This window comes from Erigeron canadensis, chromosome 9, assembly GCF_010389155.1.
Source record: "Erigeron canadensis isolate Cc75 chromosome 9, C_canadensis_v1, whole genome shotgun sequence".
Classification (NCBI taxonomy): Eukaryota; Viridiplantae; Streptophyta; class Magnoliopsida; order Asterales; family Asteraceae; genus Erigeron; species Erigeron canadensis.
The window spans coordinates 18,990,897-19,017,588 of NC_057769.1; the positions used below are offsets into that span (position 1 = coordinate 18,990,897).

Sequence of the window (26,692 nt, forward strand, 5' to 3'; positions counted from 1 at the left end):
AAAATGACTAAGTGTACTGCCAGGAAATCTGTAAGGACCATTAACAAGGATTTAGCTAGGAAATTATTCACTGAGGATAATGTGGAAACCACTGAAGGTAATGGGGAAACCACTGATAATGTTGTGAATGATGTTCAAGATAATATGGAAACCACTGATAATGTTGTGAATGATTTTGATGATAATAATGAAACAACTGATTATGTTGAGGTTAATGAAGAGCAAGATAAACTATATGATGGGGTGGAATTGGTAGACAAGGATAATGTTGTGAATGATGTTCAAGTTGACATGGGTGATTATTCACTAAATTTTGAAAACCAAATGAACAATGCTTTAAACATGTTGAATAATCAGATCAATAATGGTGAGGATGATGAGTTAGAAATGATTGACAATGACTACTTTTATAGTGGAAGTGATTCTGGTGGTGATGAGAAAGAGAGAATGGAGGCTAGGAGGTTAAGGAAGTTTAGAAAGCAGCAACAGACAAGTGCTGCAGATAATGTTCCTTTCTATTTAACTCAAACATTTGGGGATTCTTCAGAAGTTAAACAATTATTAAGGAATTATGCAGTTGAAAGTAGAAGGAAAATTAAGTTGATATTCAATGATCAAAGGAGGGTAAGGGTAATATGTGAAGGAGTTGTACCATCTGCAACTTTTTGGCCTAATGAAGTTGAGCCTAATGAAGTTAGGCCTACTGAAGTTGAGCCTACTGATAAAGGGAAAAGGGCTATCGGGCCTACTGAAGTTGGGCCTACTGATAAAGGGAAAAGGCCTGTTGATCCATGTGACCAGGAAAACCCTAACGCATCCACTTGCAATAAACAAGTGTGTCCTTGGGTGTTGCATTGCAGTAAATTACCAGACCAAAAAACATGGATGGTCAAGACTTTCAAGAAAATACATACATGTTTACAATCCAGGGAGATAAAGGCATGTACATCAACTTATATGGCAAGACAGATTAGAGAGCAAATCAGTAGAAATCCAGGGATCCCAACCAAGGCATTGCAAGAAGAATTAGAACAAAAGTTGCAGATTTTAGTTTCTTGGATGAAAGCATTTAGAGCAAAAACACAAGCAAGCGCTGATAACAAAGGGGACTTCCATACACAGTTTTCATTACTTAGGGATTACTGTGAGGAGTTGAAGCTTCAAAACCCAAGTACAACTATTAAAATAGAGGTTGAAAGATCATGTAATCCAGAAGCCACAACTAGACAATTCAAGAGGATATATGTTTGTATTGGTGGACTGAAGGAGGGATGGAAGGCATGCATGAGAGATTTGATTGGATTAGATGGTGCATTCATGAGAGGGCCTTACCCTGGTCAAGTTTTGACTGCTGTAGGGGTTGACTCAAACAATGGCATCTATCCAGTGGCATTTGCAGTGGTTGAAGCTGAAACCAGAGACTCTTGGACATGGTTTCTTGAAGGTCTTGGCCCAGATTTGGAGTTAGAGTCCCATTACAACTTTACTTTCATATCAGATAGACAAAAGGTACATTTATGTATGTATAATTCATATAATTTCACAATCTGTTAAATACATTTAAGTATAACACTGTTATTAAGTATAATTTCAATTTAAGTATAGTTTCCATTGTTTAAGTCAATTTGTGTTATTAAGTATAATTTTATGCTAATTTAAGTAAAAATGCATATTATGTTGTAAATGCAGGGTCTTATCCAAGCTATTGGCAATGTGTTCCCTTTTGCTGAACACAGGTATTGTGTCAAGCACATACATGAAAACATGAAACACAGGTATTGTGCCAGTCAAGGTGTTGGAAGCCAAGCAGGTGCCACTCAAGGTGTTGGAAGTCAAGCAGGTGCAAGTCAAGGTGTTGGAAGCCAAACAGGTGCCAATCAAGGTGTTGGAAGTCAAGCAGGTGCAAGTCATCATGTGGGAACTCAAGCAGGTGCAAGTCAAACTATGGGTAGTCAAGCATTTAGGAGTCAAGGTGTTCGAAGTCAACCAGATGGCAGTCAAGCAAGAAAAAGTCAAGCAGGTGGCAGTCAAGCAACAAAAAGTCAAGCAGGTGGTAGTCAGACAGGTGGCAGTGAATCTGGTGGGAAGAGGCTTGTTAAGAAGGTGAGAGGCAAGAGTGCTAGAATTGCAAGACAAAAGCTTGCTGCAGTTGTGCCTGGACCAGGATTGCACCAAGATGATGCTTTAGTAATTGAGTAGTATTGTGTGTCTTGAAACTTTAATCTACTTAAGACTCTATTTTAATGTTGGTTTTTGTATCCTATTTTGATGTAACCTGAATTTGTTAAGACTTCGAATTATGGCGTGTAATGCAATGTAACTTTGAACTTATGCTGCTTAATCTGCTCTTTTGGTTAATCTGCTACTTTTGTTAATAACTCAAACATATATTCTGCTATTTTGTTAATAACTCAAACATATATTCTGCTATTTTGTTAATACAACAAACTTATATTCCAATGCTAATTCATACTTCATTACAGTTGTTACCAATTTCACAAAATACAACCATACCCAAATACATTGTCAAGTGGAACTATTTAACACAAGGATAACAAAAACAAAAATAATCCAACTTATAACCAAAAACATCTTTAATCTTCTAGCTTCTCTCTGACTGGATTTTAGCTTGGAATCGACCAAATTCTTGGACCTCAATAAACCAGGTATGATGTCAACAGAACGAGGACACATTGCGGGATCAACCCAACCTATAAACCTACAATTTGAACCCTATATACAACAACACAAACTTCAATCGATTAAAAAAAATAATAATAATAAGAAAATAACCAAAAAAAAAACTAACCTTTTGTGGACAACAATAAAAACGACGACCTGGGTTAATATCAGTCTACGAAGTTCGAACTACGACCTTTCTTCCACACCAACATATCACCATTTTGTGGGATCGATTTTTATTAGGTAAACCCTAATTTTGGTTTAATTTGCAGGAAAAGGGGGAAGAAATAAAGAAAAAAGACGTTGGGGATTAATAAATAAGGAGGAACGGGGTAAAAGAGTAATTTACCCTCGCACATGATCGGCACGTGTCTAAAATTAAAGATCCGTTTGAGTCCGTTAGCCGGAGGTATGGTGGGTGTGCATTTTTCCTAACTCTGGGTATGTCTCGCGTAATTAAATTCTTTGAGGTATGAAAAATGCAATTTCGAACACAACTCAGGTACCATCCGTATAATTAACCCTACAATATATTATCAATGTATTGTACATTTACCCCCCCCCCCCCAAAAAAAAAAAAAACCCTTTTTCCAACTTTTTTTTTCTATTCTATTAAAAATAAAAACAACTTAAACTTTTTACTCTAGAGGGTTTTATCTAAAAAATAATGTTTCCAACCAAGTGATGTACTTTGTAAGAGGGGGCCTGTGACAATAAACTCAATGTTTGTATGTATTCTTTATTTATTAATATTTTTTAGGAACAAAATTACAAAAATACCCTTAAAAAAGTTTACATTGTACCAAAATTGGAGTGGGGACTCCATCCATGTTTATATTTCATAAATTTTGCAAAGTTATTATAGAATAAAATCTAAACTCAATACTAATGCGTTGTCTATGATGGATTCTAACTCGGTAATTCAAAGTATTTAGGATATATTATTTTTCTCTATTTCGATTGACAAAGATCACAACTTCATTTTTTTTTGTGTAGAAGGGTAAGGGAGGAGGGGGGGGGTCAAACTCGGAAAATGAAATGTAATAGATCTATTGGAAGATAATTGTCAGGTAAAAAAGTGGATGGTTTAGGTTTTGGTGGTTTAGATACTCTTAATTTAGCATTGATATCTACAAATGGATATGACATGTGGTTCAAAATCTTGATTACGTTAGGTTTAAAATCATCAATGTGATTCATGGTTTCGAGTTTGCGTTCCTGTGTAAAACAAATAGTAATAATATGTAGGCAAATATATGTTCCTCATTCTCGAAGGCATACTTGATTGCTAGCCCCCTTAAGATGTTATTAAAGAACAATTGGGAGTGAAAATAAGACAAGATTCACCAAATTGGAGTAGGGACTCCATCCATGGTTATATTTCATAAATTTTGCAAAGTTATTACAGAATAAAATCAAAACTCAATACTAATGTGTTGTTTATGATAGATTCTAACTTGGTAATTCAAAATATATTTAGGATATATTATTTTTCCTCTATTTTGAATGATAAAGATCACGACTTCATTTTTTTTTTTTTGGTGGAAGGGGTAAGGGAGGAGGAGGGGGGGTCGAACTCGGAAAATGAAATGTAATGGATCTACTAGAAGACAATTGTCAAGTAAAAAAGTGGGTGGTTTAGGTTTTCGTGATTTGGATACTCTTAATTTATCATTGATATTGTACAAATGGATATGACATGTGGTTCAAAATCTGAATTATGTTAGGTTTAAAATCATTGATGTGATTGATGTGTATTTTCTAGTCTTAAATTTATAAACACGAAATACCTAGCTACTGACTACTACACACTTGCGGGCAGTGAACCCGTTCGTATGCAATATAGTTGACTTGGTAAACCGAGATCGAACACAAGGACTTATTAAGCAAATGTTACAGTAAAGTGATTCAGATTAAAAGGGGGGTTTTGTGACCGAATTGTCACATTGCAAAAGTTAGTAAGAAAAGTCAGTAATCCCGTAGGATTAATCGCAAGAGAATATTTGGTTGTTGAATCTTAACACATATTTAAAAGGAACACCTACTTGGGTCAGCTCACATGCCAATCATCGGGTCTAAATATTACTTGCATTTGTTGAACGACTCAAAAGGTAGACAAGATGAACTCCCGTTATACTTGAAACTTTAACTGCTCAAAACATAATTATTGCTCCCGCACTTAATTTCTACTCTAAACAGTTAAGCATTATATACCTGAGTTGATTTTATGATTTAATATTTTGAAAGCTTTCTCCCGAACTGCTCATTCGCCTAATCAGATCTCTCTATCATAAGCGTTTACACACTCAAAATGAATTTAATTGTTTAAAATCTTTATCGTTGATTTCTCCCGAGCTCCAACGATTTTAGGTTAATTAAAGACCGATTAACCATTTCATAAATTAATTGACAATGACATAGATTTCTCCCGAACTTCTAATTACAATCATCAATCAATTAATATAAATGTTGAAAACAATATTTAAATCCAAATAAATGTGGATCTTTGATTAAACATATAAACCTTGTCCAACACTTACATATTAATTCGACCCTATGACATGCTTACTACCCAAGCGGGTGCTAAGGATTTAGCTACTCATATTAAAAACACAAGAACAAACAAATAGAGAAGAAATCATATTATACCAAATGATTGAAGATAATCCGGTAGCAATGATGATTACAATCCAAAGCTGAAAAGAGATAAACCCTAACAACTTGTTTGCTCCAAAGTGTTAAAAACTATAAGAAAACTAATAAAAATTTTGCCAAGAATTCGTCCCTCAAAGCAGAACCCTAATCGTCTATATATACAAAATTCGCGTGTAACGGCCGTTAGTGGAGTAATGGCCGTTACCTTTGAACTTCCCTTGTAACTGCCGTTACACTCCTTTGAAAAACTAACTGCCGTTAGTGGAGTAACTGCAAGTTACAGGAGTTTCATGATTTTCCTTTGTAATGGCGATTACTCCAGTAACAGGAGTTACAAACTCCAGGATTCGTTTCCTTCGTCTTTCGCTCGATTTCAACCGAATCTTCCTCCCGTTTCTTCCATATATCATCAAACTCAACCAATTCATTCTTCTAATCAATTTCCAACCTGAAAACACTTAACACACCTTCAAAGCATCGAAAGTTGGATATAAAACTATAAATATAACGAATCATTGGTTCTAAAGTCACGTGGGAAATGGTATAAAATATGACACATCAGTGATACATGAATTTGAGAGTGTGTTCCTGTGTAAACAAATGGTAATAATATATGGAACATCATTCTCTGAGGCACACTCGATTGTTAGCCCCTTTAAGATGTTATTAAAGAACATTTGGGAGTGAAAATAAGACAAGATTCACCAAGTTGGAGTGGGGACTCCATCCATGGTTATATTTCATAAATTTTGTAAAGTTATTATAGAATAAAATATAATCTCAATACTAATACGTTGTCTATGATGGATTCTACTCGGCAATTCAAGGTATTTAGGATATATTATTTTTCTATATTTCGATTGATAAAGATCACAACTTCATTTTTTTGGTGGAAGGGGTAAGGGAGGAGAAGGGGGGGCCGAACTCGGAAAATGAAATGTAATGGATTTACTAGAAGACAATTGTCTGGTAAAAAAGTGGGTGGTTTAGGTTTTGGTGGTCTGGATACTTTTAATTTAGCATTGATATGTACAAATGAATATAACATGTGGTTCAAAATCTGAATTACATTAGGTTTAAAATCATCAATGTGATTCGTGGTTCTGAGTTTGTGTTCCTGTGTAAAACAAATGGTAATAATATATAGGCAAATATATGTTCCTCATTTTTTGAGACACACTCAATTGCTAGCCTCCTTAAGATGTTAATAAAGAACAGTTGGGAGTGAAAATAAGACAAGATTTTGGAATGATCATTGGCTTGATGGTGACAATCTCGCAACTTGGTTTAGAAGGTTGTATGTCTTGGCACCATCTAAAAAATGTGTCATGATTGATATTTTTTATGATATGACATGAAAATCCGAATAACATCGAGATATTTGTGATGACATGGATAAGCAATAACTTTTGGAATTGAATAATTTATTTAATCAGTAAGACTTAATGAGCAACACAATAAGTGTTGTGAAATTATCAAGGTCAAAAAAACAAATGTTAATAAAATGAAATTGAATATTTTAATTTGTTAACTATTAATTAAGAAAATAGTATTTTAAATATATATAAATATAAAAATATATTTACCGGCGTATTACGCAGGACAATAATCTAGTATATATATATATATTATGACGTAATCATTAGTGATTTAAGATATAATATAATATATATATATATATATATATATAAAAGATAAAAAGAAAAAGAAAAATGTTTAGTTAAGAAAAATAATAGTAGAACCACAAAATGAAATGTAGCCTATTAGTTTGTCATCGTGAACCTTATTAGAGAGATATAATTTTACATCAAATTAAGATAACTAGAAATTAAGATATATTGAGAATAACCAAAGTGTAAAGGTTAGTATACAAAAGGATGATCGAAGTTGCATTTACTAAAATGACTCTTTGTATGTAATTAGGAGTTATAGCATTTACGGTTGATGATAAGAATCAGATAAAAAGGCTAGGCCTAGCCTTTACAATCACTATAATTAACAACTTCAAACCTCTAGACTATATTTTTGCATTTCGTAAGTTGCCTCGGAAGATAAACTAGAAGTCCATATGTTTTGCTTTGATTAAAACCCTCACTAAAGAGATCAAAATTGGTTCCTGATTCCAGCCGTAGCCAATTCAATATCTACAAGATTTCTAATATAAGATTAATGTTTTGTGGATTGGATAAAAGAAATACATATAAATATATGTATACCTCTCTGCCGACCCATTCACCATAAACATACAAATTTTAATCGACTCCTTCATCGCTTACCTCTTTGGCCGCATGTTACTCCTTTGCTAATATTAGATGCACAACCTTCGCATCACGAGATGAAGAAAAATAAATACGAGAGAAACCATGGTGACGTTACGGTGTTCATTTGGAGGCCATTTGAAGGGATGTCGAGGTTCTAGTTGCTTGAGATTGTTTCGGACTGGTTCCTAATTCATTCAATATCTTTTCGAATTCGTTCTGTTTACGTGACAAGGCATCCAAGGAGTTATATTTCGATCAACCTATTTGAATACAAATCCTATATTGTTTATAATTGGTATTTCTAGTCCGTTGGTATGTTAAAGAAACTAAACCTCAATGTTCACCTCACACGCTTAATATCGAGTCCTAAAAATAAGAGACGAAAATAGATTTTTTCCTTTTCAAATTTGATCTATGGACAAGAAATCTGAGTTTTAGTCGACATTGGTCATGCTAAGTTATGGGGATTAAACAAAATCATATTACGCAAAATAAATAGTTTAGTTAGTCGTATTAAGCACAGTAAAGTCGATCTTCAAAATGATTTTAATGGCGTACGAGGAGGTTTAAACGAGGAAGAAGAATTTAGTGTCATGCCTTTATAAAGTGTTTTTCAAACTCAATGTGGTTGTACTAAACAAAGCCTGCATAGTTGGAGTTGACTTATTTTTCAATTTAACTAATATCATGTTAATTATATTTGAAGGCTTTCTTAAGAAATTATGTTATTTCACAAATATATATGTCTTTACGTGTTTAAGGAGCTAACAGTACCATGATCGACGAAGGTTCAAAATTGCTTGTTGGATAATAAAACGTAAAATGGTGTATTATGGGCGTATAAAGAATTTGTGAGGTTTGGCTATTTACATAACATTAGCATGAGCAGAAAACACGTCTAGTAATCGTTTCTGGAAAAACTGAAAAGTAACATATATAACAGTAATAAAACTCTGAATCAAGTTTGAATTATTTTAATTTAGATTTTGTTTTAGATTGATGATGGAGTATTTCAGCTTGTGAAGTTTTTAGACACTTATTAAGGTACGAATATTCTAGTAATTGCTATTAGGATTGTTTCGGTACAATTCTTTCCCATCCAAAGTTTACTTGTTATATATATATATATATATATAATAGTACGGATATTCTAGGTGGTATTAGGATCCTTCCGGTAACATCTTTCCACTTAAAATTTATTTGATAAATGTGTATTTCTTTTTACAAAAAGTTGTGTGTTATTTGAAAAGTTACTTGTTTGTTAGCCTTGGTAAAAGTATTGTGATATCCCTAACTTTGATGTACTATTTTATTCTCTATACTTGTGTCAAAACCGTCTCTTGAAACCCAATTCGAAAACTGTCCCGAAAAAGGTGGATTTGGTGTGTTACATTTGATGAGATGATGTGTACATGTTTGTCCCAATTTGTATACTAATGTCCCTGGATTATTCGTTTGTCCGAAAGATAATACTGTCGCATTTTATAAATCATATTTATTAGCCACGAAAATTAATGCAGTCGCCTATTATGAATCACATTGATTGGCCCGAAAGTTTATAAGTAACTCCATGAAAATTTTGTATGAATTGGGTGGACGGGGATGTGATTTTAAGCCTATACTTGAAATTCTTAATCTATATATATATTTTAGTTACATTAATTGTCCAAAAGTTCATTTTTGTCTCCTAAAAACTCTTCGGTATATATCTTGTTGGAATATGATCACGTAAAATGAACATATGTCTGAAAAATATTTAAGCCTACGGGGTCACACCTCAACGTGAATGTAACTATAAACTGATTAATTTATTAAATGCAGTTTATTAATTAATTTGATCACGAAAAACTAACGGAGGTTCGTTAAAAGAGTTAAAAGTTAACGGTATTTAACTAACGGACTTAACGAAGAAGAGTTGGAATTAGGAAACAATTAGGAAACCCCTCTAGAATGTTCTAGGGAGGGGGACGGTCGACTAAGGGTTCCAAAACCCTTAAACTTGGCCATTAAGTTTCCTAAACACTATAAATAGAGGCCTAGGTTAATTGTTTTTCACACACAATTAATTAGGTTTTCTAAAACCCTAAAAATCTCTTCTCTCTCCCTCCCTCTTGGTTCGTTCGATCTCCACAAGGAAAAAAGGGTTTTTGGCTTTTGTTTGGGTCGAATATTATAGCTAGAAACAAAGGGTTGTTCGGTTCGTGATCAAATACTAGCATACATACGTTCCAACGTTGAGTGTGCAATCGTAGAGAGGTTAATTTAAACCTTATTCTTGTTTTAATCTCTCCATTATAAGGTACATCTTCTATACTTTGGTTAATTAATTAAACTGCATAGATCTTGTCTTCCGTTACGTGCTTTGTGATTTGTTGTGATAAATATTTATATAACCCAACAGTGGTATCACGAGCCTATTATGTATGTTTTTTGATTACCAAAAGATCAAAACTTGAAGGGGGGTTAGGGTTCTTGATCATTGAATTTTCGGCTATATATATATATATGTATATATTTAAATTGATTTTGTAATTTAATTACATTATTTAAATATGAAAAGAGTTTTATTTAATATATATATATATGGTTTGAGATTTTCCATAAAATAAAAAATAAAAAAAAAGTTTTTTTTTTAGGGTTCCTAATCCAAGTTTTGATTAATTAAACATGTTTATGTGATAAATTGCATGTTTATGTGTTGTACCTTTAATTTTAATTGTTAAAAAAAAGTAAAAATCATTAATTTTTCATGCAAATCATTCATGATTCTTACTTAGATATATTGATATGATATCTTGATCATTAGGGTTAATTATGCTAGATAATTGTATAATTAATTGTGTGACAATGTGAATTTTTCGTATAAACTTTCTGTTTTTCGACAGTTTACTAAAAAATTCATATCTTTTAATCCGTAATGAGTTAGAGGTCGTGCTTTGAAATCTAGATGCTCAACACATAGGGCTAAAACTTTATAGTTCTGGTCGAAATCTGAATCGAACCAGAAGTAGGTCTAAACAGGTCGTGAAGCTACTGGAATTTCCAGAAAGCAAACTATGTGATTATATGATAATTGTTTGTGATGTACATGTTTAAGGCTTACGCAATCAAGGCAACTTGATGTATGTGGTCCTCTTCTTTGAAGGGGGAGCCGTATTAGACATAAATAAACCATAGTGACATGTTTAAGTGGCCTACCATAACTCGTTGCATGCTTAATAGTTATAGTTTATGATTTTGCATATTTATTGAGATATAAATTGTGATGTAAAATTGGTTTTGAGAAAAGATAAACTTGACTAAGCAATATCGAAATAAGAGATTTTTTAATAAAATTGGAGTCCTACAACCTTGAGATACACCGGCTTACCCATTTGAACAAACTCCAAGAGAGGTATAAGCCGGAGTGCGCTAGCCTTCTAAAAGGGCGGGTTTTTAAATCGCGTTCATCGCATACCTTTGCCCTTGCGCTTCTTTGTGCGTTCAAATGGAGCTACCGAGCTCTCTTGTGTTGCTAAGACTATACAAATGATTTTATTAAATATTATGTTTAGAAATGAATCTTCTAAACATAACCTTTTGATCACATATCAAATTGTATGACCCAATAAAATTAAGTCATTGCCATCCAATTTGTCAAGGACACATCGGGTCGTTGTTTTACTCACTTGTACATAGTGGTGAAATGACGATTGCATGGCAAAACCCATTCACTGGTACACAGTGGTGGTCAATTTTGCACGTTCTTAGTTGGACGACTTAAAGCGAGTTAAGCGGTGAGACCACCCCGTGGCAAAAGATTGGACAAAACATGACTACAAAAGATCGCTTGATGAATCGAGTATCTTACGTAGGTCCCATACTTTCTAGGAATTGCACTTGTAATGCAATTACTGATCGTCACTTACCTTTTGAGTGCAATTATTTCTAGCAGATCAACTGATGAAATGGTTGCATGTCAATTGGATCCTAGCCTTGATGAAATTAATTGTTTATTTTGTAAACATTGGGTAATTAATTTCTTAAGGATTTATTATCGAAAATACCGATAATTGAACTTAAATCTGTTTTGTAAAAGGCAACAAATTCTTCACAAAACATACACCAATCGGCTTTCAGGTCGATGCTAGAAAGAAAAAAACTTTCTGAAACCAATTTCAATGACTGTTTTTGTCAATAGAGAATTGATCTAAGAGTTGAAAAGAAAACTGATGTCATTTGAAACTCAGATACCGCTATGCCTAATGCGAATGCCACTGCTTTGCAGTTGGAAGCATAAAATACTCGGTACAATAGACATATTGAGGTTGCTTATTTGATGCTGGAAGCATGTCTCCTATGCTTCAAAAGGCAATTCGGATTGCAAAATCCATGTGATATGATCAAATAACTCAAGTCTATGTACGGAAAACAAGTTGGAGTTGAATTACTTTAGCTAATTGAGTCACCCCATAACTTGAACACGAGTATGGGAAACCGGTAAATGCTCATGTACTCAAGATGAAGAGTCGCTTTGAGCATTATGGAAAGGTTTAAACTATGCGTATCTTCTGCCGATTCTTATTGGCATAAGAGATAATTGCATTTTTGCATAGCATAGTTGGACTTCATATCAAGTTGATTGAGTATGAAGAAAACCATCCAAGAAATCTGAGATACCCCAAGTTCTTATGATCAAGGGGGGAATGGTTTAGAAAGAAAAACAACCGTAAAGCTAAAGGCAAGACCAGGCTTGTCATCACTATGCTATAGTGAGACACTGGAAGAGGAATTGTCGTAAGTATCTAGCTGAGTTGAACAAGAAGAAGAAGCAAGTTGGTTTAACCAGTTCTTCAAGTATCTTCTTAACTGAATTATAAGTGTTGATGAGATTCAAATGATAATTCATTAGCAAAAGAGTCAAGTTAACTTGGACTCTATCTTTGACATGGTCATCTTGTTTAATTTTTGTCAAGAAACGCATTTAAAGACTTCAATGTGAAGATATCTTACAAATCAAATGATGAATCATTTGATAAATGCGTGTCTTCGGCATTATAAGTAGCAAGAAACGCATTAAAAGTCTTCAATGTGAAGAGATCTTACAAATCAAATGATGAATCGTTTGATAAATGCGTGTCTTTCGAATTACCGTTAGCAAGAAAAGCATTGAAAACTTCAACGTGAAGGGATCTTACAATCAAATGATGAATCATTTGAAAAATGCATATCTTGTATTTTCGGCAATATAACAAGAATACCCTTTCCGCATAAAACCGTAGAGGGCTAAGGAACTACTTGGACTGATACATATCGATGTATGTAGCCCTTTTAGACATATGTCAAGGAAAAATGCTAGCTACTTCATTATTCTACGGATGATTTCAGTAGTTATGGTTATGTTTACTTGCTTAAACATAAACATGAAGTCTTTGAAACATTCAAAGAATTTAAAATGAAGTTGAAAATCAACTCGGTAAAACCATCAAGATTCTTCATTCGGATCGAGGTGGTGAATACTTAAGCCAAGAGTTTAAGGATTATCTTAAAGCATGTGGCATTGTCCAACAACTTACTCGTCCATACACTCCTCAACATAATGGAGTGTCTGAAAGGAGAAATCGAACCTTGGTAGACATGGTGAGATCAATGATGACCCGAACAACTCTCTCATTTTCGTTTTGGGATTATGCTCTAGAGACTGCTGTACGCATTCTCAATATGGTTCCAACCAAAAAGGTTGACAAGACACCGTACGAATTATGACATGGTGATGTCCCTAATTTGTCTTACTTAAGAGTCCGGGGATGTGAGGCACTTGTGAAGCGCGATACGCCTGACAAACTTGAACCCAGAACTACTAAGTGCATCTTTGTCGGATACCCTAAGGAAACGATGGGTTACGACTTCTATGATCCCGCCAAAAACACTGTTCGTGTTGCTCGTTATGCTAAGTTCTTTGAAAAGAAGTTAGTTCAAGAGAACAGTGGGAGGATTGTAGAACTTGATGAGACTCAAGAGGAAGATGTGTCACCTTCTGAAGATACTAGCAATCATCAACTTGGGGGGGAAAATGTTCAAAGTGATGAACCTCAAGTCGATGATAATGAAGCAATTCCACTTCGTAGGTCCGAAAGGACAAAACGTCCTACCGAAAGACTTTGTCTGGTGGTAGAAGAAGACGTTGTTGGAGATCTCGATGAGCCTCCGGATTTCAAAGCTGCATTATCAGATCCGGAATCTGACAAATGGCTTGAATCTACGAAGGTGGAAATGAAATCCATGAAAGACAATCAAGTTTGGAGCTTGGTTGATCATCCACAAAATGCTCAAACTGTTGGGTGTAAGTGGATCTTAAAGAAGAAGACGGACATGGATGGAAATGTACACACCTATAAAGCTCGTCTCGTGGCGAAAGGTTATACTCAACGTTTCGGTGTTGATTATGAAGAAACCTTTTCTCCAGTTGCGGACATTAGAGCTATTAGGATTCTTTTAGCCATAGCAGCGTACTATGACTTTGAGATATGGCAAATGGATGTTAAGACTGCCTTCTTAAATGGTTACTTGGATGAAGAAGTCTATATGGATCAACCGGAAGGTTTTATTGATCCCAACAAAGTATGCAAGCTTCAAAGGTCCATTTATGGACTAAAGCAAGCATCAAGAAGTTGGAATAAACGGTTTGATGAAGAAATCAAAAAGTTTGGTTTCATTCAAAATCCTGATGAGCCATGTGTATATCGCAAAGCTAGTGGGAGTAATGTTACTTTCCTTGTCTTATATGTCGATGACATATTAATCATAGGAAAACACATTCCAATGTTGCAAGATGTTAAATCCCATCTTGAAAAGTGTTTTGCCATGAAAGATTTAGGAGAAGCGGCATTTATTCTTGGAATCAAGATCTACCAAGATAGATTAAAGCGGTTGTTTAGATTAAGTCTAAGTGTGGGTTTACAGTTATGCAAGAAAGACTTAATTTATCTAGCAAGAACAGTGCTTCTACACCTAATGAGATGGAGCGTATGCGAAAAATCCCTTATAATTCGGTTGTGGGATCTATTATGTATGCGGTAAGATGCACTAGACCTGATATTGCGTTCGCGCAAAATATAGTTAGCCACTATCCGCAAAATCCTGGATAGGATCATTGAATTGCTGTAAAGAATATTCTTAAGTACATGTGTGCTACTAAAGAGTTATTCTTGGTGTATGGAAGAAATCCTGATCCAGAATTCAAAGTGAATAGATAATGTGATGTTAGTTTTTAGACTGATAAATGTGATTCAAAATATCAGTCGGGAGACGTCTTCATTGTTTAAATGAAGGCACGGTGGAATGCTATGAGCTAAAAACCACAGTTGTCATGTCTGCAATAGAGTCTGAGTACATTGCCGCCTTAGAAGCCGCAATGGAAGCAGTCTGGATAAGGAAGTTCATTAGCGGGCTCGACGTGATCCCCTCAAATGAATTATCCACTGATTTGTACTGTGATAATATTGGTGCATTAATCATTGCCAACGAACCCGGAGTGCAGAAAGGTGCCAGACATTATGCTAGACGATATCACTATGTTCGAGAGCAGATCGAACTAGGAGAGATCAATTTACTCAAAGTTCACACAGATTTTAACTTAGCTTATTCTTTCACAAAAGCTTTGTCTAGGCCCAAGCTTGAAAGGCATGCCGATGGCATAGGACTTAAATTAGCTAGTTATTTCATGTAAATCTGTTGTTTCAGTATTTAGATAAGGGATATTAAACAATTTATATTTTCCATAATGAAATAAAGTACTTGATATGTTTGATTTCATTCAATATTAAATTGTGTCCTATATTTGCATGTTTAAATCCTTGAATATTTCATTTAATATTTTATATATTATTGAATATTCTAAATTGTCCATTGTCTATTAATTATATGGGAATATGATTAAACGAAGACAAATGTGAGTGATTGGTTATATTCTTGAAATATGTAATGGATGGATCCAACCAAACTCACATGATATCCATAGCGGATGCATATCGGACTACCCCACTAACGAATTATCGCTTTATGGATCATCGTCATTAAGTGAAATTTGCAAATGGTTACTTTTATTGATCCTTTGACTTGAGATACAAGTAGGTCAGCATATATGAATCGCACTTACTTGATATAGTTCTAACTCACCTGAATAAGGGGGTACATAAGGGGCTATTTTCAGAAAGCGGCGTGAAATATGATGACTGACACGTGTAGTCAATATAGGATTTGTTCCTTCAATTTGAAATTGAAGTATGATACCGTTTGGCGCCCTCATTAGGAATAATTAAGATGTTTGCATGGTCGTGCCCAAATAAATCCAGATAGTTCTCGATTATATTTGGTAATCATTAATTAGTTATAGAATGAGAAACATACTCGTTAAATTATGAAATGATCTCGATCCATATTCATATTTAACAAAGGTATCTGAACAAAGGGATAATAAATGCCTTAACCATTTAAACAGTACTTAAATGTTTTCGGGAGCATTGGGGTGTTGCTAGACGCTTACCAATGTTATTACCTTCATTTGTTACGAGCTCAAGTGGGAGCTGTTGGAATATGATCATGTAAAATGAACGTATGTCCGAAAAGTATTTAAGCCTACGGGGTCACACCTCAACGTGAATGTAACTATAAGTTGATTAATATATTAAATGTAATTTATTAATTAATTTGATCACGAAAAACTAACGGAGGTTCGTTAAAAGAGTTAAAAGTTAACGGTACTTAACTAACGAACTCAACGGAGAAGAGTTGGAATTAAGAAACAATTAGGAAACCCCTCTAGAATGTTCTAGGGAGGGGGACGGTCTACTAAGGGTTCCAAAACCCTTAAACTTGGCCATTAAGTTTCCTAAACACTATAAATAGAGGCCTAGGTTATTTGTTTTTCACACACAATTAATTAGGTTTTCTAAAACCCTAAAAATCTCTTCTCTCTCCCTCCCTCTTGGTTCGTTCGATCTCCACAAAGAAAAAAGGGTTTTTGGCTTTTGTTTGGGTCGAATATTATAGCTAGAAACAAAGGGTTGTTCGGTTCATGATCAAGTACTAGCATACATACGTTCCAACGTTGAGTGTGAAATCGTAGAGAGGTTAATTTAAACCTTGTTCTTGTTTTAATCTCTCCATTATAAGGTACATCTTCTATACTTTGGTTAATTAATTAAACTGCATAGATCTTGTCTTCCGTTGCGTGCTTTGTGATTTGTTGTGATAAATAGTTATATAACCCAACATATCTATATATATAAGTTGGTCAAAACGGTTTCTTAAGGTGTGCATATAAGAGTAACCTATCCATGGAGGTCCCATGGGCGCGTCATTGGGACACCGATGACGTGGCACCAGCCGTAGCGGTGTATTTGATTTGATCTACGGCGTCTCTTTTTGATAACCTGGTAGTGGTTTGAGCTCATTATATTATATAATGATTGGAGGCGTATAGATTGGTCCTAGGCATTTTGTAGTTTGATGGTTGGCGTTTTCGTAGTGTCATACAAAGCGTTCAACCCTTTGATAGGAAATTTTGTTTGACTCTTATGTGCATTATTTTATGAAGCTTGGTTTTTTAATATATTTTGATTTGTTAAGTATAAGGTATTGGTGAAGCTATATATATGTGTACATTGATTTGAAATAAGTTTGTTAAGGTAATAAGTTTGTCTTTTTCTTTTCTTATACGACAGGTAATCAAGCAAGCTTTGGGATCGAGAGAAGAGAGTGGATAGAAGTGGACTTAGCACCCCATTGCTTTAGAGTTTTCTTTCAGGCTTTAGAAGTACTTATTTTGATTTGTCAAATTACCTTTAGTTTGATTTGAATAAGATTAACGTCCTTTTGGCCTTAAGCATTAGGGGCGTGACAAAAACCTAGAAAAACAAGCATTAGGTGTTACTTACTTACTAATTAGAGCCATGCAAAGATTCAAACATGGAACTTCAGTTTCGAAGTCAAAGAAATGGACTACCAAACTAACCACTCCTAGAGTCCTACCACGAGAAATTTTTGTTTTCCCTTTCTTTTCATATACACATTTTGGTTAATTATTGTAAAATAAATATTAAATTAAATTATAAAATAAAATAAAATATTAAGAGGATAACTTAGATGATGTTAACATCATCTTTGTTAGATGATTTTGCTCTCACAAACCATAAAAATCATAGGAGGCTTTTTGACATTGGTAAAAATTAATGTTAGTGAATATGTGAGCAGGGCCGGTCCTGGTGCCGGGCTAAGTGGGCGACAGCCCATAGCATAAAAAATCGTTGGGCAGCAAAACACCAGTAGAAGATTCATTTAGACATCAAAAGAATATGATGTGAGTTATGAAAGTTAATATTAAAAAAAATAAATTTTGGAGTTATAATGGTGGAATCGGAAGTCTGGCAGCCGCGGTTAGTATGAGGAAGACAACCACTATGAAATACATAAGATTTGTATTTATCTAATACATAACTATAGTTCCATAATAACTTTAACTTTAACTTTATTTAATATATAGATAGATGTAAGTATGATAATATATTAGTTTTTTATCTATAAAATAGGATTTATATTTATCTAGATATAGTTAGTCGGCATGTTTTTTCATAATAACTTCTTGATATTTATTTATTTAGTTAGTTAAAAGTCAAAAAGAGTCAAAATTAAAATTTGAAGAAATCGAGAGTTGTGATTGATTAATAAGTTATTAGAGCAACTATCTTTTAATATAATAAAAGACTTACTTAAAATAAGTAAATAAATTTAACACATGACGTTATTATGAAATTGCATTACATTTGTTAATTGCGATAAATGTATACGATATATGCAACTTTCATCACTTTGTTATTATGTTTTCAACTTTTTGTCTAGTCACAATTTTTTTTTTAATATATTATATGTGATTAATATGAATGACTGTTATTGATGGTGAGTCCAATTGATCACCACATTTTCCGGTTTAACAAAAAATTTTGAATTCAATTATTAAGAATGATAAGTCTTACGTTACTATCAAATTTATGTTTGTATATCTAAGTCGACTAATTCATCCGGTAGATTTAGTTTTCTTTTTGTCTCTCTTAAATTTAGAGACATAGTCTTTAACGACCTTCATATGAGTTGAGTCGATGAGTATACAATGTAATTTTTTTATATATATCTAATGTAGATCATGACTAAATAATTGAAGTTTTTGCAACAAAAATTATATGTAGACGTCATTTTACTTGATTTGTATGTTGTAGTTATGTTATCTTATGCTCATTAGCCTTCAAATCCTTGTTATACAAGATTCATTTAGACATCAAAAGAATATGATGTGAGTTATGAAAGTTAATATTGAAAAAAAGAAATTTTGGAGTTATAATGGTGGAATCCAAAGTCTGGCCGGCGCGATTAGTATGACGAAGACAACCACTGTGATGCCCTTTTTATTTCAATTTTTATTTACAACCCATTATTTCTAGAGTCATCAAATTTAACCCTTCCAACACTTAAAAGCTTTACCATGATAATCTCAAAGCTATATGTTGTTATACTAGATTTTAGACTTATATCCAACACTGGACACGGGTTTACGATATTATCAATATTAGATATACGGTTCTAAGTGTTATACTTTGTAAGTTATAGTACAATAATTACAGTTTCGTCACTGTCATAATTAGCTGGGACATATTGATGTAATTGTTTGTAGTAGTCATTCCACAAGGAACATGTTATAATAATTTCTCTTTAATAGAATTTTTTGAAACAAGTTGTACTCATAATGTGATATTATTATGAAAGATAGTTAAAAATTAAAATATAAACATACTTGTGATCCTGTACTTGACATTCAAGTATATGTACTTGATCATGATGCGAACCCATAACACGCATAGGTTTATTTTCAATCGCATGTCCTATGATAATTAGATAACTATTATGATTGTTTTCATATTTTTTGATAACAGTTAGGATTCTTGATTTGAATGACAATTGTAACTTCAAACATTAATACGCAAAACTAATATATAAAAAAGGAAAAAAAGTATGTACCTTTTTGATTGAGAGATAGAATTAATCTTGAATGAAGTTCATATTGATTTGGATTTAGTATTCAAGTAACCTTCGTAAATTGTGATTTCTTCTGTGATCATCTCATGTTCTATGATTCCTATTGTGTTTAGGATAAGAATGTTGTATATCGTCATCTGTTATTATGTTTGGGATATGTATCTAGAATTCAAATTGTGTTTATATTAAATATTAAAGTAAATATTAATATTTATAATTTATAAAAATCTAATCAAATATTTGTTAATAAGTCATTAGGTTTGAATAATTTTTTGTAAACAATATTTCATACGTTGAAACTTGTTTAATTAATTAAATAATTTTAAATTTTAAAAAATTCTCCCAATTAAGTATTCAGGGTTAAAAAAGTGTAAATTATTGATGGAAAACAAAAAAGTGTAAATTAATGAGACTTTTTCTATAATTTAATATAAATACTAATATAATAATATTTTTGGATAATGATTATTAGTATTTTTAATTTATAGTTAATCTAAATGATGACATAAGCAAGAGTCAATTTGATGAAATTGAGCGATTTGATTGGTTAATAAGTCATTAGTTCAACTGTCTTATAGTATATAGACTAAATTTTAGACCCGTGTCCAACTCTGGACACGAGACTTACGATATTATCAATATTATATGTTCATACATTCAATTCATAAAAGCTTGTAATATAGAAGTTGAAAATATACATAAAAACTAACTGTACTGAATTCAAATTTCAAAAATGTTAGCAAATAAGAAGCAAAATAATGTTATAAATGTACATAAGGAGCATATATCCTCTTTTATCTTTTACAAGACTTCTTTATAGACGACATTTGTTGTGACGATTGTAACAATGAACATTAATATACAAAGTTAATATATAAAGAGAGAAAACTAAACTTTTTTGATTGAGAAATAGCTTTAATTTTTTAATGGAGTTCATGCTGGTTTGGATTTTGGATTCAATTAAGATAATTGTAAATCGATTTTATATGGTTTTGGATTTAGGATATGGACATATAGTTCCTATTGTGTTCGGGATTTCTAGTGTTTATATTGAGGGTGGAAGTGAAGGTGGTGCTGTTACTACTCTGTTAGGCACCTAAGTTTGGTTAAATCCACCTCAAATGCTAATTTTTTAATCCATAAAAAACATGGAGGCTTATTATTTATGCATTATACATTTATGGATTAAATAATTAGAGGGGATTTCACCCAACTTAGGTGCATGACAACACCACCTTTACTTTTCCCTTATATTAAATATTAAATATCTATATCTGATATTATAAAGATTAAAGTTTGAGAAAACCGATAAATATGATTGGTCAATAAACTATTATAACAACTATATTTCAATAAAAGATTGTGTTATATTGTTTCCATATATATCAATAGCAATCGATTTTGAAAACGGACTTCTTTATAGTATACGATGATGATGATGATGATGATAATAATAATAGTAATAATAATAATAATAATAATAATAATAATAATAATAATAATAATTCATGTGCTTTTTCCACAGGTTTTAGGTTCGACTCTTGCGAGTGACAAAATCTGTTGTTTCTTTTACCAAAATCATCTGTAACGGCTTATGGTCTACATCTCATAGTCTAGAGTACGTATAGAATTTCACCATTATATGGTGAGTTGTTTCATGATATCAAATACCGACTAACTGTTAAAAAAATATTTATATATCTATATATATATAGGTAGTGGATTTTTTTTAATATATTAGAATTAATCATTAACTTTATTTAATATATAGTTATAGGTAGTCGATTAAAATTGTATGTTAGTTTTTTATATATAACAACATAAGATTTATATTTATCTAATACATAAATATAGTTCCATAATAACTTTAACTTTAACTTTATTTAATATATAGATAGATGTAAGTAGTCGATTACATCATGATAATATGTTAGTTTTTTTATCTATAAAATAAGATTTATATTTATTTAGATATAATTAGTCGGCATGTTTTTCCATAATAATTTCTTGATATTTATTTATTTATTTAGTTAAAAATCAAAAAGAGTCAAAATTAAAATTTGAAGAAATCGAGAGTTGTGATTTATTAATAAGTTATTAGAACAACTGTGTTTTAATATAATAAAAGATGTACTTAAAATAAGTAAATAACTTTAACACATGTCGTTATTATGAAATTGCATTACATTTGTTAATTGCGATAAATGTATACGATATATGCAACCTTCCTCACTTTGTTATTATGTTTTCAACTTTTTGGCTAGTCACATTTTTTTTTTAATATATTATATGTGATTAATACGAATGACTGTTATTGATGGTCAGTCCAATTGATCACCGCATTTTCCGGTTTTACAAAAAGTTTTGAATTCAATTATTAAGAATGATAAGTCTTACGTTACTATCAAATTTATGTTTGTATATCTAAGTCGACTAATTCATCCGGTAGATTTTAGTTTTCTTTTTGTCTCTCTTAAATTTAGAGATATAGTCTTTAACGACCTTCATATGAGTTGATTCGATGAGTATACAATATAATTTTTTTATATATATCTAATGTAGATCATGACTAAATAATTGAAGTTTTTGCAACAAAAATTATATGTAGACGTCATTTTACTTCATTTGTATGTTGTAGTTTCAATTAAAGGTTTATAGCCTCAATTTATAAATTCATAGCTACTTATTTATCGGATAAACTAAGATAAGTCGTCTAGTTTTGAATTATATAAAGATTTTAATATGGGGCATATGTTTGGTCATCTTGTCCTCAGCATCTGAATCCTCAGGACCGGCAGTGTATGCGAGGGAAGATCATCTAACCAAGATGATGTTGACTTATATATCATTTTCCCAAATATTAAACACTGAATCATGATATAGATTCAGTAAACGCTAAGAATATACACTAAAATATGTAACAGAGGTATTTCCATAAATTTCCTTATCAAACACAACCGCGTCTAATGCTTCTTCTAACGGCCAAATGTGAGAAAAAAGAAAGTAAACAATTGGCCCTACATATCCGGCCCAATGGACCCCATTTGAAATGGTAGTCGTAGTTTAACAGTTGTCAAAAGTAGCCGTTGCCCCCCTTTCTATTTCTATAACATTAAAATATGTGACCTTTTCCTTTTTGTACCCTCAAGAAACCCCATTTTCTACTTTATTCCTCTTACTTTGAATATATCTTATTCCATGTCACCAATCTGGTTTTTCTTAAAGCTCAATCAAAACACTTTCTTATTGATATAAGAATCATAGCATTTTATATTCTTTGGTTGTTTTACACTCAGACCCATATGTTATAGCATCTTTAAAGACTTCTAAAATGTATGATATCCACTAGGTATGACATGTAAATATAGTTACACTAGTTATTGATATAGATTAAATTCTACAAAATATTTTTTTGTTTATTTTATTTATTCGATAACTGTTAAAAAATAACACTTATATTAAATCAACTTGTTTACAATGAAAGTCTCAAATGTCATTAGATTTTAAGGTATGAGAGTATCAACATAAATATAAAGATGGCTATTTTGCAAAGAAGCTTCCTAATTTCATGCTCATTCCTACAACCATATGTGTTAATATGGCAAAGATGGCTTATTTTGCAAAGAACCTTCCTAAAGTTTAAGGGGTCTAAATAAACATAATACCAAACAGAAGAGTGCAAATAGAAATTATTCACCCACTTAAAATTCTTTATATATGTCGGGTTCACGTTTCTTGTATTCATTTTCAACTTCTAAAATTCTTTTTCCTCTGCCTTTAACGGTAAACAATCCCCTAATTTTCTCATTTCTTCACAAACCAAAATGAATCCCCAAAACACAATCGAATTACCATCAACGCCACTCTTATCAACAACATCTAGCAGCAGCAACACAAGCGGTGAAAGCCCGGTTACATCGAACCGCTTCCTTGATCACTACAACATCCCAAAAACACCTTCTTCGTGTTCATCATATCGATCACTTTCCGTCCTCACGGGACACGATGGCTCGGTATCGTGTCTAGCAATATGTGGTGAATTCATTCTTAGTGCTTCACATGGGAAAGACATTATTGTATGGCAACAACCCGACCTTAGACAATTTACTAAATTCGGACAAGGGGATGGATCGGTAAAATCAGTAGTTACCGCAGGAAACAAAGTTTTTACCGCCCATCAAGATTCAAGAATTAGGGTTTGGAAAGTGTCAAGAAGTTCTGAAAATGTATTCAAACTTGTGGACACACTTCCAACTACTAAAGATTATTTGGGAAAGTTTATGAAACAAAGTAATTATGTACAAACAAGAAGGCATCATAAAAGGTTATGGATTGAGCACGCGGATAGTATATCGTGTTTAGCGGTTTCAAATGGCCTGGTTTATTCGGGCTCATGGGACAAAACTTTAAAAGTGTGGCGGGTCAATGATTTAAAGTGTTTAGAATCGATAAAAGCGCATGATGACGCTATAAATGCGTTGATCGCGAGCAATGGAATAGTGTATTCGGCTTCTGCGGATGGTAAGATAAAAGCATGGGGAAGAAGTAAGAATGAGCCAAAAAGTTCACATTCTTTAAAGGGTATTTTGGAGGGACATAAAGATATATCGATAAATTCCGTGGTGGTTTCAGATGATGGCACGGTGGTTTACAGTGGAGGGTCAGATGGGTATATTATGGGATGGTTAAGTAACAAAGATTTTGATAGTTGGAAGTGTATATGTGAAGTTAAGGCACATAATATGGCAATTTTGTGTATGTGCATAAAAGGTGAAATATTATGTAGTGGTTCAAGTGACAAAAGTATATGTATATGGAAAAGGGAAATGAAAGGTTTGACCAAGATTGGTGTGGTCAAAGGGCATGGAGGTCCTATTAAGTGTTTACAAGCTTCACCAAATAGTGTTGGAGGTGGCTTTTTGCTATATAGCGGTAGCCTTGACAAGAGTATAAGAGTTTGGTGGGTTCCACATTATAATTATGATTATGATGATGAAGTTAACAAAAAGGATTTGATCAAGTCATCTAGTCAGTGTACAAGCAGGATGATGATATCAGTCTAAGGATGACCTTTCTTGTGGTGATACTTGATAATTTTATTGAAGCACTGATCCCTTTTTTGAGTGTTTGCAGTGCCATTTATATATATGGTTTTTTTTTTTTGGTATACAGTGATTAATTTGTTCATGTCTTTTGTTTTTTGCTGCTGTTGTTTTTTTTTTTGGTCAGAAATGCAAGTGGTGTTATGAGATTTGGTCATACGGGTATATAAATTTGTCAAGATATATCAAATGATTCATCAAAGTTTCAATTTCTTAAGCAATAATGTATTGGTGATTTGATTATTACTCGTATTAATATTGATATTAATATTATTATTATATTTGTCATAACTAATAAAAAACTAATACTTATCGAAATTTTTTTTGAAACAGTGTTTTTTGAAGGGTGTTTTGTCAAACAAGTTTTCAAAAAAAAAAAAATTATAAAAGTGGGTAAACCGGCTTTTGAAAAGCCGGGTTCAAAAAGTTGGGTTGAAACCGGCTTTTCAAAAGCCAGGTTCGAAAAAAATATGTTGAAACTGGCTTAAAAAAAGCCGGGTTCGAAGTGTGTCAGGTGGAACAGTAGCAACTTGCAGGGAATCTTTGACTGTACAGTGTGATGTGACTAAAGCCTGAAATCGGCTTTTGAAAAGCCGGGTTCGGCCGAAACCCTAACACGTGTCACGAGCTGGTGAAACCCTAATACAACATGTAAACCTAATTTATTATTTATCTATATATAATATATGTGATGTATCTTGAATCATTATCAGTATTTCAACAAATATTTTCAGATAACATTTCAAACACTTTCATAGTTATATTTATCAAAAATGGCATCTTCATCATCATTCAACCCAATTATAGTTCAGTTAATACGGGATGACCGTGTATCATTTGTAAATGGGATCCTTCAAAATGGAGATCCATCAAAAAGAAGAAGTTTTCCTCTTTTTCACATAATGACTTATTCACAAATTTGTGATATGACTTACAGTTGTTTTGGTGTTTCAAAACAAGACTTTAAACTACAATTATATTTGTGGTATGAATTTAAGGGTGTTCCTTTTAGGAACTTAATTACGGATGATAATACTTTGACAATGATTTATCATCTCGGTGAAGCGCAATTTGAAGTGAAGTTCGAGCCTACTTTTACAAACCAGTTGTTAAGTTTGACTCAAAGCCAGTGCTTTTTTCAAAGGAGTAACTAGCCACAAGATAACGAAGATGATGAAGACAATGAAGAAAATGACGATGATGATGAAGATAACGAAGATGTCCATGTTCAACATGATGATGAAATTGACCCAATGGGTGGTAGATCAAGTGACGAGGCACCTTATACAAGCGATGATACCATCGACGCATATAGCGTTGATGGGGATGTATCTGGAGATGAAGAAGAAGAAGTGGCTCATGCACAAGGTCCTTTGGAGCATGAACAACTTGTTAATCTTGTCGATGATAATGAAGATCGTCTAATGCCATTCAATGAAGTTCAAGAAGATGTGGTATTTTGGTCGCCAGAAAGAAATGTGATAGAAAAAGGAATGTTTTTTCAAACCAAGGCGGAGCTTGTATACGCTGTTAGGCTTTAGAACATAAGAGAAAACAGGGAGCTTATTGTTATGGATACGAGGCCAACGTTTTGGAAAGCACAGTGCATGACCAGGGGGAAGAATTATCGTGGTGTTATGGACCGGGTCCCGTGTAGGTGGGTTGTAGTTGGATCTAACAGAAACAGATTAGGATTGTTTCAGATCACAAAGTGGGTGGAGAGTCACAATTGTTATGGAGAAGTGATATCTAACAACAACCGATGTATGACAGCAAGTATGATTGCTTCTGAAATCTTGTCACAGGTGCATGAGGATTTAACTTTAAAAGTTAGATAGATCCAGGCGCAAGTAAAAACAACTTTTAATGTTGATGTGAGCTACGCCAAGGCGTGGAATGCAAGAAGGTTAGCAATTGAAAGGTTGT

General features: G+C 33.0%; 1 protein-coding gene across 1 annotated transcript; it reads left to right on the top strand.

Moving 5' to 3' along the window:
- The first annotated feature begins 23,429 nt into the window (after positions 1 to 23,429).
- LOC122582979 (protein JINGUBANG-like) lies at positions 23,430 to 24,978 on the top strand. Its single transcript, XM_043755412.1, has one exon. It carries the CDS (start codon positions 23,489 to 23,491, stop codon positions 24,725 to 24,727), a length of 1,239 nt encoding a protein of 412 aa, XP_043611347.1. The 5' UTR covers positions 23,430 to 23,488; the 3' UTR covers positions 24,728 to 24,978.
- Positions 24,979 to 26,692: the final 1,714 nt, after the last annotated feature.